Source organism: Saccopteryx bilineata, chromosome 8 (assembly GCF_036850765.1).
Source record: "Saccopteryx bilineata isolate mSacBil1 chromosome 8, mSacBil1_pri_phased_curated, whole genome shotgun sequence".
NCBI lineage: Eukaryota > Metazoa > Chordata > Mammalia > Chiroptera > Emballonuridae > Saccopteryx > Saccopteryx bilineata.
Window position 1 is genome coordinate 79,928,245 of NC_089497.1, and position 20,134 is coordinate 79,948,378.

Sequence of the window (20,134 nt, forward strand, 5' to 3'; positions counted from 1 at the left end):
TCTCTGTCTTTCTCTCTGTCTCCATCACACACAAAAAATTAAGGGACATTTTGCAATATAAATATGAGTTCAAATAGAAGTGGGGGGGAGAAAAATTTGTTTGGGGAGACAAACACTGACAATATAGAGACAATCAAATATTGAGGCCAGCTGTCTCAAAATCCTGTTTTGAAACAAGGGATAGAATATAAATAAATGAAGTATAATCTTTAATATAGTTACATATAATCATAATCCTTACAAAAATACAATGGGGATTGATACCTAACATAGTTTTAGAAAATGGCTGGCCAATCTCATCAATTTTCTCCATCAATTTCAGCAAGATACTTCTTCAAGAAAGCTTTTGCATTTAAATCCTTGTCACTCAAAAATGTCAGTTCCAGAAATGCCAGTTAAGGTCACACCATTTGAAATCAGCATGATTCAGAACTTGTTTTCAGATGGACTGCTTTGGATCTCAGGTTGGGCACAGAACCAGGTACCACGAAGACCCCCCCCCCTTATCTAGAGGCTAGTTTAGAGGTTTAACTGGTCGTAATTAAAACCAAGACTAGACACAGACAGGCTGAGGGCCAGAATCATGCAATCATACAGCACACATTTAATTTTAAGAATTGATAAATTCATTTTATATTTCTCATAAAGAAAAAAAAGATGTTAGATGAGTCTTAACCATTATTGACTATAAAAAGAACTTGAATGCAACATAATCAAATGTCAAAATAATCTGGAGATGTTTTCTCGGAACATATGTATGTACCCTGATTTATCAATGCCATTGCATTAAAACTAATAAAAATAAGAAAAAAAAAAGAACTTGAAAATATGAAGCTACAAATCTAAACACACAGAGTGCTTTCCTTTGTGGCACCATCACCTTGAAATGCTCTCCTTCTAAATCTCCCCTTCTAAAAAAAAGTCACATCAGATCAGCATTGTCAGTTTTTCAAAGAACAGGAGCAAATGCTGCCAACAACAATTTTTACTTTTAGTGAGACAATTGGGAAGTGGCAAGAAGCCACAGCATTTGAAATTATGTTCCCTGCTGAATCTGGCTTGCACTAAATAAATGTGTACATAGCCAGATTAACTGAAAATGACTTTTACTTTATTTGGTCATCTGTAGTTTTTACAATGATGCTAAAAAATAACCATCAGAAGTCTGACAAAGAAAAATAGCAGATATTAAACAAAAAGCATCAGAATTAAAGTCATTAATGATTGAAGTGTTGTCATACACTAAAAGATGATTAAAGTGAGAATCAGTAAACTTAGTAAGGTTATTAACTGCTCATTTCTTGGTCTCTTTTCAAGTTCAATGTTGTGGTGGTATATTATTCTTCATACCTCTTCTGCCCTTGCAAACTAGTATACTGCTCTATATGTAAATTTTTTAATATCAGTTAACTTATCAGTCACCATTTATACTACATCTCCATGCACCACATATAAATATTCATTCTTTAACTTCTGTGTTTGGCATTGGCCAAATATTAAGATCCAAGGTCATACAGTCAAATTGAGCTTTCAAGAACCATCCAATAAATCAACTCAAACAAATTATTCACTTGAAAATTCTCCTTCTTGGTGGCTGTGAGAATAGTAAAGAAAGGTCTGCTGCTACCATAAACCAGTGTAATAAATAAACAAGATGGCCGGTTGTCAAGGGGTAAAAATTACATTGCTGAAAATGCAATTGGGTTTCAGAGACCTTCATACTTAAACTCTTTGCAGAAAGGAGAAACAGTATTTTATAGTTCAGCTCTAAAGGTCACTTTTTCTAACTGTAATTGAGAACTGAAGACTAGTCATTGCTAACTGTCATAACAAAATAAAAAATATATCAACAATTTAAGGTTGTATTAAGCAATAAAATAATGTTTCATTTAGCTACAAGAATTGTATTTAACTAATGAAATCAGCTAGCATTGTAACTAATGGAAATATGTATTTAGGTGTTAGTAAGTAGTGTTCATTATTTATACATTAGTATATTCAAGTATTCTATTTCAGAAATAAGGTTATAATCAAAGAAGTCAAAATAGATCAGATACACCAAATAAAACTAAGCAGGAATTTGAATAACTTTTGACTATGATACAAGTGAATAAGTTTGAATCATGATTGCTAAAATACAAAATGTATGGCTTAATGGTGACATATCATATCACTTTGGATAAATATTTATGCTCAGGTCATAAAAATATATTGTCTGTTTTTTTTCTGTTTTTGTTGTTACAATTTGTTTTTCTTTGCCTTGTTTTTCTAATATCAGTTGCATCTCAAATCTGGCTGCCTGTTTCTGAGTGAAAGTGACAGAAAGACCGAAAGAGTTTCCCATCAAAAGAAAACAAAACTGAAAAATAAACAACAATCAAAGATAAATATCTTCACCAAGGCTGATATAACAGCAAGAAGCCCAAATGACCCTCATCCACTGAGAACTTTGTATTTTAGGGAGAGTTTCACATAGACTTAGTGGTAAACTTAGTGGTATTTGGCCTGCAATGAAAATCTTTGTAGGAAATATTTTGTACATATGAAGTTTTCTGGGGAGTGAAAACTTACTTTTCTTTAGATTTTGAAAGGGATCTCTAACCATCCACAAAAACAAAAATTATAATTCCAACAATGATCCATTAAGACATTATTTGACCTTCAGAAGTAGATTATATTGTTTGAAATGTCCATATGGTAATTATAATGCTAAAATATTGTGTTTATGATGCTTAAAATGAACTCAATTATTTAAAATATAATAGAACTTGACATTTAAAATTACAATAGTGCTAATATTTTTGTTTTTGCTGATTCTATTTCTATATATTAAAATAAAACTCTTCATGTATTTATTACAAATGCAATAGACATTTATCACAAGAATTTTAACTTAGAAAAGCAATTTGTGGCTCTTGCTGTTGGCTCAATGGTAGAGTGTCAACCTGGCATTTGGAAGTCTCGGGTTTGATTCCCAGTCTGGGCACACAGGAGAAGTGACCATCTGCTTCTCCACCTCTCCCACCTTTCTTTCTTTCTTTCTTTCTTTCTTTCTTTCTTTCTTTCTTTCTTTCTTTCTTTCTTTCTTTCTTTCTTTCTTTCTTTCTTTCTTTCTTTCTTTCTTCCTTCCTTCCTTCCTTCCTTCCTTCCTTCCTTCCTTCCTTCCTTCCTTCCTTCCTTCCTTCCTTCCTTTCTTCTTTCTTTCTTTCTTTCTTTCTTTCTTTCTTTCTTTCTTTCTTTCTTTCTTTCTCTTTCTTTCTTTCTTTTCCTTCCTTCCTTCCTTCCTTCCTTCCTTCCTTCCTTCCTTCCTTCCTTCCTTCCTTCCTTCCTTCCTTCCTTCCTTCTTTCTTTCTTTCTTTCTTTCTTTCTTTCTTTCTTTCTTTCTTTCTCTCTCTGTCTCCCTTTCTCTCCTCCCCTCCCACAGCCATGGCTTGAATGGTTCGAGCAATTTGGCTCCGGACACTGAGGATGGCTCCATGGCCTCTCCTCAGGCACTAAAATAGCTCAGTTGCCAAGCAACAAGGCAGTAGACCCAGATGGGCAGAGCATCACTCTGTAGAGGGCTTACTGGGTAGATTATAATTGGAGTACATGCAAGAGTCAGTCTCGACCACCCTGCCTTCCACTTTTCATTTAATAAAAAAAGAAAAAAATGAAAAGCAATTTGTAAATCATTTATAATTTTATCATGCAATGCTAATTTTCATCTGTTTCTTTGTTGAAAATTAGTATCCTTTTTCAGGATCCTTCTTATGAATGGCAGTTATTCCTTTATAGATTAATAAACCTCTCTGCTATACAAGTAATAATCTGCTTCTATTCTCTGACAGTTTTAAGTATTGTATACAGTACCAACTGAACTTTTTTAAGTATAAAAATTAAAACAGTCTACAGAATGAGTGAAATAGATGCTTAAAATAAATTCTTGGAGAAAAGATAATACTAATATTCACAGAACATTTTATTCTTTATTTATGGTAGCTCTGTTGTTATTTTTCAAAATGTCATAAACTTGATGACTCAGTGGCTATGCCTAAAATATTCTAAAACTAGTAAATTAAAAGTGAAAGGCAGAGGGACTGTTACTGGAGTCACATTGACAACAGTGAGAAAGAAGCTTCACAAAAGAAGAAAACTATATTGAGACTGACTTAAATATATATATATAACAAAGCAGAGTAATAAGGCCATTTAGTATGAGAGCAAACAGCTCTGTACAACAGTGCAATTGCTCCTAAAATTATGGTTTCTACAGCTACTAAAATAAAAATCCTAGCGATAATTGGGGGTTGTAGTATTCTCTTGGTTAAGAAATAACACAGGTAGTAGAAAAACGTATTAAACTTTCAGATACTGAAAATATTTGGCTCTTTATATCAGCTTTTGTATTGAGAAGTGCATGTTTGCAAATGACTCATTAAATATCTGATAATAAAATGTATGACTCAGAGAGAAGGAGGCTTCATTCTTTAATTATAATATTGACCTTTGTATTTGGTTAATAAAGATAAATTATAAGCCTAATTGAAAGATTTATATGTAGATAAAGTAAAAATGAAGATAATTATTAGGGTGGTGTCAAAATTCTGCAGAAAGAGATATATTCAAATGTGAAGGAATTGAAGCAGAGACCGTGGAAATAATTTTCTTATCATCCTTAAGCTAAGATAAGCCAGTCTTTAGTGAAATAGGATAGAACCCATACCTTATAGAAACCAATCCTCAAAGAGAAACTTCTGGTACAGTTTTGTTGGAACTGACTAAATGTTAGGTACAAACATTTTTAAAAATCCCAAAACTGCCTGACTGGGCAGTGGCATAGTGAATAGAGCCTCGGCCTGGGATGCTGAGGACTCAGGTTCAAAACCCCTATGTCCACTTGAGTGTGAACCCACCAGCTTAAGAATGGATTCACCAGCTTGAGTGTGGGGATTGCAGGCTTGAGCGTGAGTCATAGATTAGACCCCATGTTTGTTGGCTTGGGGCCAATGGTTACTGGCTTGTGCAGGGGGTTACGGGCTCAGCTGGAGTCCTCCCACTTCCTGTCCAGGCACATATGAGAAAGCAATCAATGAATAACAAGGTGTCTCAATGAAAAATTGATACTTTTCATTTCTCTCTCTTCCTGTCTGTCTGTCCCTGTCTATCCCTCTTTCTTTCCCTCTTTCTCTGTCTTTCGCAAAAAAAAAAAAAAAAAATTCTAAACTATATTTTTCCATATGGAATCTATAAATTACTAGAACTTGAAATTATAAATCTTGATAAACAATGGTAGGTAGAAAATGCTTTAAAACTTAAGTCACCTTATACTTGTTCATCATATACCTCATTCTCATTGACATGGCAGCCAGCATTCTTCTGCCCGCTTCTCACAGCAACCTCCTATCAGGAGGGAGTCTCTGCATCACATCAGTTAGTGCACCAGGTCATTTCCATCTGTTTCTTTCTTGAAAATTAGTTTAATGATTTTTTATTTTTAAAAGTTACTAAATATATTTTAAAGAAAAATTACCTTTAAGACTGTTTTGAACTTCTAAAGCTATATCGAGAGCACTGAAGGGCAGAACTGGTTCGTTGGTGATTTGTAAAATCACTTCTCCTGAAAGCTGAAAGAAAAAGAAAGAGAAATGCTAGCATTCAGAGTAAGGCTTTTATGTGTTTGTTTTTCATTATTCCATACCCTTTTATACATACAGAGTAGCAAAAACACAGAGAATAAAATATACTTCTGTAAAATCGATTTTTTTAAACCTCTTATTTTATTTACTTTTCTATAGAAAAAAAAAAACACCCCTCAATATCTATTTTATGTCTCAGGCTCGTAGCAGGAAATACAACTTTTGCTCACTTTTTAAAATTAAAAAAATTTTTAAATTTTTTCTTAACTGAAAAGCGAGAAGCAGAGTGACAGATGCTTGCATGTGCCTGGACCAGGATCCACCCAGCAAGCCTCCTACATGGAGATGCTCTGCCCATCTGGAGCCAATGCTCCATTGCTCAGTAACCAAGCTATTTTAGCACCTGAGCCATAGAGCCATCCTCAGCGCCTAGCGCCAACTTGCTCCAACTGAGCCATGACTGCGGGAGGCCAAAAAAAGAGATAGAGATAAAGAGAAGGAAAGGGGCAGGGTCAAACAGATGGTTACTTCTTCTCCTGTGTGCCCTGGCCAGATCGAACCTAGGACATCCATACACTGAACTAATGCCCCACCACTGAGCCAATCCACCAAGGCCTACTCCCTTTTTTTTGAACTAAATATTAAGAAATTGCTTCCATACTTGGAGTTGTAATGTTGAAACTTTTTTTTTTTTAATAAATTTTTATTAATGGTAATGGGATGACATTAATAAATCAGGGTACATATATTCAAAGAAAACATGTCTAGGTTATTTTGTCATCAAATTATGTTGCAAACCCCTCGCCCAAAGTCAGATTGTCCTCCGTCACCCTCTATCTAGTTCTCTGTGCCCCTCCCCCTCCCCCTAACTCTCTCCCTCCCTCCCTCCCATGTCCTCCCTCCCCCCCCACCCATGGTAACCACCACACTCTTGTCCATGTCTCTTAGTCTCATTTTTATGTTCCACCAATGTATGGAATCATGTAGTTCTTGTTTTTTTCTGATTTGCTTATTTCACTCCTTATAATGTTATCAAGATCCCACCATTTTGCTGTAAATGATCTGATGTCATCATTTCTTATGGCTGAGTAGTATTCCATAGTGTATATGTGCCACATCTTCTTTATCCAGTCTTCTATTGAAGGGCTTTTTGGTTGTTTCCATGTCATGGCCACTGTGAACAGTGCTGCAATGAACATGGGGCTACATGTGTCTTCATGTATCAATGTTTCTGAGGTTTTGGGGTATATACCCAGTAGAGGGATTGCTGGGTCATAAGGTAGTTCTATTTGTAGTTTTTTGAGGAACCACCATACTTTCCTCCATAATGGTTGTACTACTTTACAGTCCCACCAACAGTGAATGAGGGTTCCTTTTTCTCCACAGCCTCTCCAACATTTGCTATTACCCGTCTTGTTGATAATAGCTAATCTAACAGGAGTGAGGTGGTATCTCATTGTAGTTTTGATTTGCATTTCTCTAATAACTAATGAAGCTGAGCATCTTTTCATATATCTGTTGGCCATTTGTATCTCTTCCTGGGAGAAGTGTCTGTTCATGTCCTCTTCCCATTTTTTTATTGGATTGTTTGTTTGTTTGTTGTTGAGTTTTATGAGTTCTTTGTAAATTTTGGATATTAGGCCCTTATCTGAGCTGTCGTTTGAAAATATCAGTTCCCATATAGTTGGCTGTTTATTTTGATATCAGTTTCTCTTGCTGAGCAAAAACTTTTAATTCTGATGTAGTCCCATTCATTTATCTTTGCCTTCACTTCTCTTGCCATTGGAGTCAAGTTCATAAAATGTTCTTTAAAACCCAGGTCCATGAGTTGAGTACCTATGTCTTCTTCTATGTACTTTATTGTTTCAGGTCTTATATTTAGGTCTTTGATCCATTTTGAATTAATTTTAGTACACGGGGACAGGCTGTAGTCGAGTTTCATTCTTTTGCATGTGGCTTTCCAGTTTTCCCAACACCATTTGTTGAAGAGGCTTTCTTTTCTCCATTGTGTGTTGTTGGCCCCTTTATCAAAGATTATTTGACCATATATATGTGGTTTTATTTCTGGGCTTTCTATTCTGTTCCATTGGTCTGAGTGTCTATTTTTTTGCCAATACCATGCTGTTTTGATTATCGTGGCCCTATAATATAGTTTAAAGTCAGGTATTGTAATGCCCCCAGCTTCATTCTTTTTCCTTAGGATTGTTTTGGCTATTCGGGGTTTTTTATAGTTTCATATAAATCTGATGATTTTTTGTTCCATTTCTTTAAAAAATCTCATAGGGATTTTGATGGGAATTGCATTAAATTTGTATATTGCTTTGGGTAATATGGCCATTTTGATTATATTTATTCTTCCTATCCAAGAACAAGGAATGTTTTTCCATCTCATTGTATCTTTTTCGATTTCCCTTAACAATGCTTTGTAATTTTCATTATATAGGTCCTTTACGTTCTTTGTTATGTTTATTCCTAGGTATTTTATTTTTTTTGTTGCAATCGTGAAGGGGATTATTTTTTTGAGTTCGTTTTCTAATATTTCATTGTTGGCATATAGAAAGGCTATGGACTTTTGTATGTTAATTTTGTATCCTGCGACCTTACTGTATTGGTTTATTGTTTCTAATAATCTTTTTGTGGAGTCCTTCGGGTTTTCGATGTATAGGATCATATCATCAGCAAAAAGTGATAGCTTTACTTCTTCTTTTCCGATATGGATGCCTTTTATTTCTTTGTCTTGTCTGATTGCTCTGGCCAGAACTTCTAGCACCACGTTGAATAAGAGTGGAGAGAGTGGACAACCCTGTCTTGTTCCTGATTTAAGGTAGAAAGTCCTCAGTTTTATGCCGTTTAATAGGATGTTGGCTGATGGTTTATCATATATGGCCTTTATCATGTTGAGATATTTTCCTTCTATACCCATTTTGTTGAGAGTCTTAAACATAAAATTGTGTTGTATTTTATCAAAAGCCTTTTCTGCATCTATTGATAAGATCATGTGGTTTTTGTTCTTTGTTTTGTTGATATGGTGTATTACGTTAACCGTTTGCGTATGTTGAACCATCCTTGAGATTCTGGGATGAATCCCACTTGATCATGATGTATTATTTTTTTAATATGTTGTTGTATTCGGTTTGCCAGTATTTTGTTTAGTATTTTAGCATCTGTATTCATTAGAGATATTGGTCTGTAGTTTTCTTTCTTTGTGCCATCCTTGCCAGGTTTTGGTATGAGGGTTATGTTGGCCTCATAAAATGTGTTTGGAAGTATTGCTTCTTCTTCAATTTTTTGGAAGACTTTGAGTAGAATAGGAACCAAGTCTTCTTTGAATGTTTGATAGAATTCACTAGTATAACCGTCTGGGCCTGGACTTTTATTTTTGGGGAGATTTTTAATAGTTTTTTCTATTTCCTCCCTGCTGATTGGTCTGTTTAGGCTTTCTGCTTCTTCATGACTCAGTCTAGGAAGGTTGTATTGTTCTAGGAATTTATCCATTTCTTCTAGATTGTTGTATTTGCTGGCATATAATTTTTCATAGTATTCTACAATAATTCTTTGTATTTCTATGATGTCTGTGGTGATCTCTCCTCTTTCATTTTGGATTTTATTTATTTGAGTCCTGTGTCTTTTTTCCTTGGTGAGTCTTGCCAAGGGTTTGTCAATTTTGTTGATCTTTTCAAAGAACCAGCTCCTTGTTTTATTGATTTTTTCTATAGTTTTTCTGTTCTCTATTTCATTTATTTCTGCTCTGATTTTTATTATCTCCTTTCTTTGGCTGGTTTTGGGTTGTCTTTGTTCTTCTTTTTCTAGTTCCTTAAGGTGTGAAGTTAAGTGGTTTACTTCGGCTCTCTCTTGTTTGTTCATATAGGCCTGAAGTGATATGAACTTTCCTCTTATTACTGCTTTTGCTGCATCCCAGAGATTCTGATATGTCGTATTTTCATTTTCATTTGTCTGTATATATCTTTTGATTTCTGCGCTTATTTCTTCTTTGACCCATTCATTTTTTAGAAGTATGTTGTTTAGTTTCCACATTTTTGTGGGTTTTTCCCCCTCTTTTTTGCAGTTGAATTCTAGTTTCAAGGCTTTATGATCAGAAAATATGCTTGGTACAATTTCAATTTTTCTAAATTTGCTGATATTGTCTTTGTGGCCCAACATATGGTCAATTCTTGAGAATGTTCCATGTACACTAGAGAAAAATGTATACTCTGTCGCTTTGGGATGAAGTGTCCTGTAGATGTCTATCATATCCAGGTGTTCTAGTATTTCGTTTAAGGCCACTATGTCTTTGTTGATTCTCTGTTTGGATGACCGATCTAGAGCCGTCAGCGGTGTATTGAGGTCTCCAAGTATGATTGTATTTTTGTTAGTTTTTGTTTTAAGGTCAATAAGTAGCTGTCTTATATATTTTGGTGCTCCTTGGTTTGGTGCATATATATTAAGGATTGTTATGTCTTCTTGACTCAACTTCCCCTTAATCATTATGAAATGACCATTTTTGTCTCTGAGTACTTTTTCTGTCTTGTAGTCAGCATTATTAGATATGAGTATTGCTACGCCTGCTTTTTTTTGGGTGTTGTTTGCTTGGAGTATTGTTTTCCAGCCTTTCACTTTGAATTTGTTTTTATCCTTGTTGCTTAGATGTGTTTCTTGTAGGCAGCATATAGTTGGATTTTCTTTTTTAATCCATTCTGCTACTCTGTGTCTTTTTATTGGTAAGTTTAATCCATTTACATTTAGTGTAATTATTGACACTTGTGGGTTCCCTACTGCCATTTTATAAATTGCTTTCTGTTAGTTTTGTATCTAGTTTGATTCTTCTCTTTTGTTTTTCTATCATTTGTTTTTGTTTGTTTGTGTTCCATACTTCTTTCCTCTGTTGCTACCTTTTTTAAGTCAAGTGTTTTTGTGGTGGTTTTTTTAAGGGTGGTTACCATTAAGTAATGAAAAGGGTACCTACCATATTCATTGTAGTACCCTATCTTATAAGTATTTCTGCACTTCATCATCCTTTGCTACTGTTAATCTCCATCCTCTCCCCCCTTTTTTTCCTTTGTTGTCACAGTTTAAGTTTGGTTTTATTGTGTTCTTGGTGGAGCTGTTACTTGTGGTGTTGTTTTCTTTTGTTCTTTGAATCTGGTTGGAAAACCCCCCTTAGTATTTCCTGGAGTGGGGGCTTTCTGTTGATAAATTCTCTCATCTTTTCTGTATTTGTGAATGTTTTTATATCTCCTTCATACTTGAAGGATAGCTTTGATGGGTATAGTATTCTTGGCTGAAAGTTCCTCTCTTTCAGGGCTTTAAATATTGGGGTCCACTCTCTTCTAGCTTGTAGAGTTTCTGCTGAGAAATCTGATGATAATCTAATAGGCCTTCCTTTATATGTTGTACTCTTCTTTTCCCTGGCTGCCTTGAGAATTTTTTCTTTGTCATTGGTTTGTGTCATCTTTATTATGATGTGCCTTGGAGTGGGTTTGTTGGGGTTAAGAAAACTTGGTGTTCTGTTTGCTTCTTGAATTTGAGGCTTTAGTTCCTTCCACAGGCTTGGGAAGTTCTCGTCTATTATTTGTTTGAGTATATTCTCCATTCCATTTTCTTTCTCTTCTCCCTCTGATATACCTATTATTCTTATGTTATTCTTTCTGATGGAGTCAGACAATTCCTGTAGGGCTTTCTCGTTTTTTATTATTTTTGAGTCTCTTTCTTCTTCTCTCTGTTGTGCCTCAAGTTGTTTGTCTTCTATTTCACTAATCCTATCTTCAATCTGGGCTGTTCTGTTAGCTAAGCTTGTTACCTCGTTTTTCAGCTCGTGAATTGAGTTTTTCATTTCTGTTTGATTTGTTTTTATAGTTTCAATTTCCTTGGTAATATATTCTTTGTGTTCATTGAGTTGTTTTCTGATCTCCCTATATTGCCTTTCTGTGTTTTCTTGTATATCTCTGAGTATTTTTAAGATTTCTATTTTAAATTCTCTGTCATTTAGCTCCAAGGCTTCCAATATGTTAAGTCTTTTCTCCATAGATTTTTCCACATCTATTTGTGTTACCTCTCTTTCTTTTGTATCCATAATATTTGATTTCCTCTTTCTTATTGGCATCTAAGGGTGGTCTTATTGATAGCACGCAGGCGCACTCCCTTGCGGCTTGAATGAGTGTCGCTGCTGCGGTAGCTTCCTCCACACCCTCGTCTCTCAGATTCAAGTGATAACAGTCCTTTTGCTTTCAGTTTGTGTGGATCTCCGGAATGCTCTGAGGATAAATTTTTCTGTTTCTAGTTGATAAATTTGTTGTGATTTAGGGGAGAGCTGTCGGACGCGCTTCTCACGGCGCCATTTCCGTGACGTCCGTAATGTTGAAACTTTAAAACAATTTCTTATAAAACAGTTCACAATGTCAAAAGATAAAATGAACAGTAAAGAGGAACTGAAAATCAATATCTGGTTAATAAAATAAGTAGAACTCCAGACAAAATGAATGATCCATGGATTTTATTCAAAATGTAATTTAATCTAAAAAAATCCTTTAAACTCTTAGGTACTCTTTTCATTTATGCTGTACTATAATCCTAATTACTCTTCTAAAATTTATCAAAACTAGTAATGGTTATACATCTTCAAGATTAATGTTTAAATTAAATTTTAAATTTTAAAATTTTAAATCGCATCCCTAAAACTCACACCTGAAATATCCATACATGTGTATTCCTAACCACAGCATTCTAAAACTGTGTTTCAAAACTAATATATGCACACAGTTGAACACGGCATCTGCTTAATAAGCTGAAGAAATCGTATGCATTCATTTATATCTGAAAAGAACTTCCAGACTACTGGTAAATGCTATTGTTACCCTCTCTCTACTGATATTTAATATTTACCAGGGCTATGCAAATGTCCCTATATATCCTATAGCCCTAAAGCTGGCACACAGTGAAATGGGCCTGGGTTGATGTTATTAATAAACTATGAAATGTTGTTAGTGAATGAAAATATTGTCTTGTGAAACTATACAAGGGAAATTAGCACACTAACTTGAGACAGTACAAGACACTTAAGATATAGACCTTACAAGGAAAATATGATGTTAAATATTCAAATCCACATATTCAATAAGGGTCAAAGTGCATTTAATATTTAAAAGTTCTATTTTCCAATTGTTTACACAATTTATATCATAATGAAAATACAATTCAATTTGATCTTCTATATTCTTGGTGAAATACATTTCTTAGAAATGTAGAGGAAAAAAAAAACCTTGAGGTATTTTTCTTTCAAATGTAGCAACCACTTCTTCCCCAATCCTTAAAGTATCTTTGCAGAATTTTATCCCCAGTGTAGTTATCACAAAAATCCTGAGAAAGTGAGTATTTTGATTATGCTATTTTTTTTCCTCAGGAAAAAGCATTTTCTGCAATAGATTGATAAAAATTCTATTTCTGTTCCATCCCACCTCATCCAAATCATGCAAGGAACACTGGTATTTAGAAACAAATTATTTGCACAAAGGAATTTTAAAAGAAAATTAAGAAGCATTATGGTACTTTTTTCCAATTTGCACTGGATAATAGAAACTACAGAACAGACATGTTGTGTTTACACTTTTGGAATCTGGAAACCACCCATTACAAAAGATTAAAATAAAAGAATAGGGAGGAAAGAAGAAGGTGACTTCTTTGTGTGCTGGTGGAGAGAGTTGTTTTCTTAAGAGTCATTTGGCAGCTCAAACAACTGGAATATAAGCCAGTCACCTTGCTATTTCTTTCAGAAAGAACCTGGCAACAAATTTTGGGATCTCTGAGTCACCTGGCCCATGATAGAACTGCTTAGACTAAATCAGCTTTATTTGCAACTGTATAAACAAAAGGGAGATTTGTGTATGCCTTGCCATGAAGTGGGAAGAGCTGAGATATTCTACATAAGCTTCTCACCCACATTGAAATGCATCCTTATTTAGTCATGCCAAAGCAACCTGCTCTTATATTTATTTGGGTCCTATTCTTTTCAAAATGTTTTATACCTAAATATCGCATTTCATTATCTTGACAAGCCTAGAGGCAGGTAGTGGGGGAATTAATCCTGTGTTAAAAACGTAAGAGGATTCTTAACTCACCTTTTCTCATAAATACACCAAGTCTATATCTACACATAAAACAATTCCCTCTGAAAATAATACAGAAACCAGTTGAGTGATTCCTAGGCTAAAGAGAAAAACAACCACATAAAAATGGATAGGAAAATTAGAGGCATATTTTGACCATAAAACCTATTGCATCACAGGGACACATGATCATGCAGAGTGCACAAGTCCTAGCTTCTACTTGAGGATACAAGGGTTTGGATCCAACACCTAATGCCCTAACTTTAAAGACTTTTATTTGTGGTAGAGACCCTAAAGCACCTAGCCCTGAAAGATAATAGCGTTTGTGTCCACAAGACCCACAACACTACCGCAAATAAAAAACAGTTCTTAAATATGTTGGGAAGACTAGTTGTGGCCCCTTATCATGGGTTTAGGTCAGAGGCAGTAGGCAAATAAATAAATACAAAAAAAGTAAAGACCATCTTCTAGTGTTTCCCTGAAAGAGAACTATCTGTGTATCTTAAAATATATAGCCTGAGTGTCAGGTTTGTGTTCTTATTTTTCAAGTGAAAGGAGGAGAAATAGAGAGGCAGGCTCCATCATGAGCCCCAACCAAGATTCACCAAGTAACCCCATCTGGTCTGGGGCCAATGCTCAAATCAACCAATTTCAGCATCTGAGGCTGACACTTGGATTAATTGATCCACTGTGTGTGGAAGGGGAAGAGGGAGAGAATGGGAAGATGGAGGGAGAGAGAAGCAGATGATTGCTTCTCCTGTGTATCCACACCAGAAATCAAACTGGGATGTCTGCATGCCAGGCTGATGCTCTATTCACTGAGAAAGCCAGCCAGGGCCAGGTTTTTAATTTAATACACATCTAGGGACCAAATAAAATTCTCTTTGGAGTCTGGAGAGACAGGCAAGTGTGATCTCTGAGTACTCCTTCTGATTGTGCCAAGTCACTGGTGTCTCTCTGAAAGGAGCTTGTAAACATGTCCAGTGCTGGGTTTTGTAGCTACTACCCAAGATATGCAGCCATTGGTTACCTGGCTTTTGTGGCCAATGGCACTTGCATTCATGGCTCCCACAGAATTCAGTAAAGAAACAAACAAACAACAAAAAAACCCACTTATTAATGACTATCTTTCCAGGGCTCATTATAGAGGTAGCAGAGTGAAATGCACATCTCCTAGGTTTTCCCTGAAAGAAGTTTATTACATGATTCAAAGTTGCTGTTTGTGCCTTGACCGGTTGGTTCAGTGGTAGAGTGTTGGCCTGGCATGCCGGAGTCCCGGGTTCAATTCCCAGCCAGGGCACACAGGAGAAGTGCCCATCTACTTCTCCACCCCTCACCCTCTCCTTCCTCTCTGTCTCTCTCTTCCCCTCCTGCAGCCAAGGCTTCACTGGAGCAAAGTTGGCCCGGGTGCTGAGGATGGCTCTGTGGCCTCTGCCTCAGGTGCTAGAATGGCTTTGGTTGCGGCAGAGCAATGCCCCAGATGGGCAGAACATTGCCCCCTGGTGGGCATGATGGGTGGATTCCAGTCAGGCGCATGCGAGAGTCTGTCTGACTGCCTCCCCATTTCCAACTTCAAAAAAATACAAAAAAAAAAGTTGCTGCTTGAGCCCTCAGTTTCTAATCAGCCTGCATCTAGGTGCTGATTTAACTCTTCCCATTGGGGACTGACAGGCATAGCCTCAATTACCGGGAACCACTAAAAAAGGAATTCAGCTTTAACAATCACAAAGATTTTCCTTAAAGATAAAGTAAGGTACAACCAAGAACTAGAACCAGGCTGAATAATAAGCTTCATCTCCTACAAGAGACCATTCCATCAAGAATAGAAGAAGATGTAGCTATTTTACCTAATGCACAGAAATAAATACAGTAAGTCAAGGGAAATTAAGAAACAAATAGATATGCTTTGAACAAAGAACTAGGTAAGACTCCAGAAACAGAGTTTAATAAAATGAGATGCGATTTACCTGGTAAAAGGTTCAAAATGATGGTCATAAATTTGCTCACCAAGATCAGGAGAACAATGCATGAACAGAGCCATAATGTCAGTAAAGAGACTGAAAATATAAGAAAGTACCAAACAAAAGTCACAGAGCTGAAGAATACAATAACTGAATTTAAAAATTAAATAGAGAGATTTAATAGCAGACTAGATCAAGTGGAAAAAATGAGAGACAAATGCAGATACAGGGTGGTAGAATTTACCCCATCAGAAAAGAAAAGAAGAAAGAAAATGATTAAACATGGGGTTAGGGACAAAACAGACACCATCAGTGTTATAGGGGAGAACATGGAGAAAGAAAGAGAAAAAAGCAGAAAGCTTATTCAAAGAAATAATGATTGAACATTTCCAAATTTGGTGAAAGAAACAGATATCCAGATTCAGGAATCTTAGACAGTTCCAAGAAAGATACATCCAAAAGGACCCACACCAAGACACATTACAGTTAACCTGTCAAAAGTTAAAGGCAAGAAGACCATGTTTAAAACAAGAAAAAAACAAACAAAAAACACAACTTATTACATACAAGGAACCTCCATAAGACTATCAGCAAATTTATCAACAGAAACTTTGTAATTCAGGAGAAATTGGAATGATATATTTAAAGCTTTGAAAGAGAAAAAAAAATCAAGAATACTCTACCTGGCAGAGTTGTCTTTTAGAATTGAAAGAGAGATAGTTTTTTAGACTATCTGGAAAAATTAAGTAAAACCGGAAGAAGTTTATTACCACCAGTCTAGCCTTACAAAAAATGATGGAAGAAATTATTCAAGCTGAAACAAAAGGACATAATCAGCCAAGAAAAACATATGAAAGTATATATTTTATTGGTCAAGGTAAATATATAGTTAAATTTGGAATGCTGTAATCTTTAATGGTGATGAGTAAATCTCTTATAGTATAAACATTAATGAAAAAAGTGTTAAAATAACTATAATCACAATAATTTTTAATGAATACATCAAAACATAAAATGTAGAAGTGGGAGAGTGAAAACGGGGAGCTTTAGTATGCATTTGAACCAAAGTTGTTTTCAGCTTAAAATAGACTGCTATAAATATAAAATATTTTATAAAAATCTCATGGTAATCACAAACCTATAAAAGGTACACAAAAATAAAGAGAAAGAACTCTAAGTATACCACTACAGAAAATTATTAAATCATAAAGGAAGAGAGCAAGAGAAGAATATAAGCACAAAGAATGACAAAACAGCTAGAAAAAAATTAACAAAATGGCAAGTGTAGGTCCATAACTATTAATAACTACCTTAACTGTCAATGGACTAAATTCTCTAATAAAAATATTTAGAGTGACCGAATATAAAAATGCAAGACCCAACTATATCCTGACCACCGAGGACTTACTTTAAGGAAAAACACAAGCTGAAAGTAAAGGGATGGAAAAGACTTCATGCAAATGGAACGCCAATGAAAAGAGAGATAGCTATACTATATGACAAAGACTGTAATAATAGACAAAGAAGAGCATTGTATAATGACAAAGGGGTGACTTCAACAAGAGGATATAGCATTTGTAAATGTTTATGCGCCAACATAAATCATCTAAGGATATGGTAGATTTGAAAGGAGGAAATAGGGAGCAATACAATAATAATAGGAGATTTTGATATCTCACTTTTAACAATAGATAGATCATCCTGGCAGAAAATGGATAGGAAAACACTGGGTTTAATTCAGACATTAGAAGATGGACTTAGACATTTATAGAATATTCCATCTAACAGCAGAAGAATAAACATTCTTCTCAAGTGCACAGGAAACATTCTCCAGGATAGATAATGTGTTAGGCCACACAATAAAAGTCTTAATTTAAGTAGATTACAATTATACCCAGCATATTTTCTCACCATAGTAGAATAAAACTGGAAACCAATAACACAAAGAATGCGAAAATTCACAAATATGATGAGATTTGGAGTGGTTCTCATTGGCATAAGCAGCGCAGGTCTATGATGTTAACTGTTGTGTAGTCCTTAACAACAAGAGCTGTGTGGGGTCCTGAGTTGCTTCAAGGGCTGTTGGTGTTCTCAGAGGCAAAGTATCAGAGTGGTGGTGATGGTGGCCAGAGCTAGTGGTGTGCAGATGGCTGTGGAGCTGGCTGCAGGTGCCTGAGTGGTGACAGGGGCTGGCTGCAAGCACATGCGAATTGACAAGGGCTTCAGCCAGTGGCAGGGGCTGGGGCCAACTGTGGGCAAATGAGTAGCTATGGAATCTAGACCGTTGGTGTGCAGTTGTTTGGTCGTAGGGACTAGTTGCAGGCAAATGCACTCTGCTGAGGTCCAGTGACAGGAGTTGATGCCAGCAGCATGCAGGTATGTACTACAAGGTCTGCCTGCAAGTGCAAACTGCAGTACTGGCCTATGACAGAGGTCAGGACTGGGTCCAAGTACAAAAAGAGCTGTGGGAGCCTTGGCTGTCAGTGTGCACTCATCGGGCTACAGGGGCTAGCCATGGGTGCACACACACAGTAGAGACCGGTGACAAAAGTCAGGGCCAGCAGGGTGATATGCACCTGTACACTGCTGGCACTAGCCTCTACTGTGTGTGTTGCATTTAAGTGTTTAAAAGATTATTTTAGAAATTTTATAAAGGAAAATAAGCATGTAAATATATTTTTATTTAACCTTGTGCATCATAATCTGTTTCTTTTTTTCTTTTTATGGAGATATTTTATTTTATGACTTTCTCACAATCTTTCCCTTACTAGTCTAGAGAGAAAAAAAATGATATTTATTTTATTTATTAAACTGTGAGTATCTAGAGTATAGTTATTATCTCCTGTCCCCAAATTACTGTATTTCATTGACAAGTATGGTGACTGTATCGGCCCTAAAGGCTTTGAATGAATGTGCTAATTAATGCACGAACAATGCAGTCAGACACATTTAGGCTCACTAAAGCAGTACTCATTACAGGGTTCTGTAATGTAATTTCTTTTTAGTTTTAGGCAGAAACACTCAGTAAATGTGTGACTTCTTCTATTTTATAATTCAAAATTTAAGTAACCATAGTTTATACCTCAAATCTGTCTAAAGTTAAACAATCATAGTGGGATTGATTTTTATTGAATATGTCTTCAGTCAGACTTAAAATGCAATGTATCCCCACTCTAGAAGGTACTGCTGCGAGATCATCATAACACCTATTTATAGGTTAGTGTAAGAAAGAAATTGAGAGAGACTGGGTTGCTATGGCATGGTGTGACATAATATGACAGGTAGTAGATGAATCATGAACTGTCCCACTGGTATCTATTAAGCCTTATTATGTAATCATCACCATGCAATTGGGGAGAAAAGAGAAATATAGGACTTTCTTTATGACTTTCTTTCCTGACAGAGACAAATCATATCACTTTTACACGGCTGCAGAAAGAAGTTAACAGTAGAAAGTTAGTAAACATGAATCTTTTGTTTCCTAGAAAGCACCAGTTGTTGTTTTTTTTTATTTCAAACTTATCACACCATGAGGTTATACCACTTGTATATATTTTAGGCTCAAGAATCATCTAGAGTATAAAAAGGGAAAGATATTCCAGATCAGGAGAATAAAATGAGCTAAAACCTTGGGTGTAGAAAGAAGTATAGACTTTTTAAAGAAACATAAATAAAATAATGTGACTAAAATGGAGCTCTTGAAGTGGGAAGTAAGTTTGTATGTGGTGTGTGGGGCAGAGAGTCAGAAAACCCTCACCTCAACCAAGGCCCATGACATGACTCAGTGATCTGTGAGGGGTCCTTCCCCCTTCCCTTCCCTTTCAGAGCACAGGCATTATCTTATAAATTACTGTCTGCTGAGAGTCTTCATAACATGGTTTTGTGGTACATGGTGCCCTTTGGGCTATTATGTTCATCCTGATATGCCCTGACTCTAATTTATGTCATTTTATAGTATAAAACTCCCAATTTAGCAACAAATGCCCTATGGATAACAAACTTCACAGAAGCCAGCCACAGGCAAAGGGATTTAGGGATCTCGGAGATGAGCAGAGCAAGGGCACCCTCCCAGATTTCAGGCTTGTTTCTAAAGTGGTGAAATCAATGGAGGAGAGGAAGCAAGAATGTTTTCCTGACATAACCAGCCCCTATTTTCCCAGTGAAAGGAGAAATGAAATAGTGCTACACAAAATTAATGCACAAAATATATGTGTCCCTAACATGACTAAAATTCAGTATTAAGATTCTCATTATCTTACATCTGAAATACTCCACAAGCTTTCCTATTAATCTAAATGTCTGCCTCTAATTCAGTCTCCTTATAGACAAATTATAGCACATTTACTAATTTAAAATAAGTTTCTTGTGCACCAAAACAGAGCTGTCTGTGCAAGTCTTATCTCATGAGCAGAGACAGATCTGGACTGTAATTATCAAACAGTTATATGCTACAAGG

General features: G+C 35.8%; 1 protein-coding gene across 6 annotated transcripts in view; it reads right to left on the minus strand.

Moving 5' to 3' along the window:
- The window catches only part of NAALADL2 (N-acetylated alpha-linked acidic dipeptidase like 2), a 1,182,199-nt gene that overhangs the window by 75,022 nt on the left and 1,087,043 nt on the right, over positions 1–20,134 (minus strand). For all 6 annotated transcript variants that reach the window (XM_066241017.1, XM_066241013.1, XM_066241011.1 and 3 more), the window contains one exon: positions 5,513–5,606. In XM_066241017.1, coding sequence (XP_066097114.1) covers positions 5,513–5,606 — 94 coding nt within the window. The remainder of the gene's footprint in view (positions 1–5,512; positions 5,607–20,134) is intronic.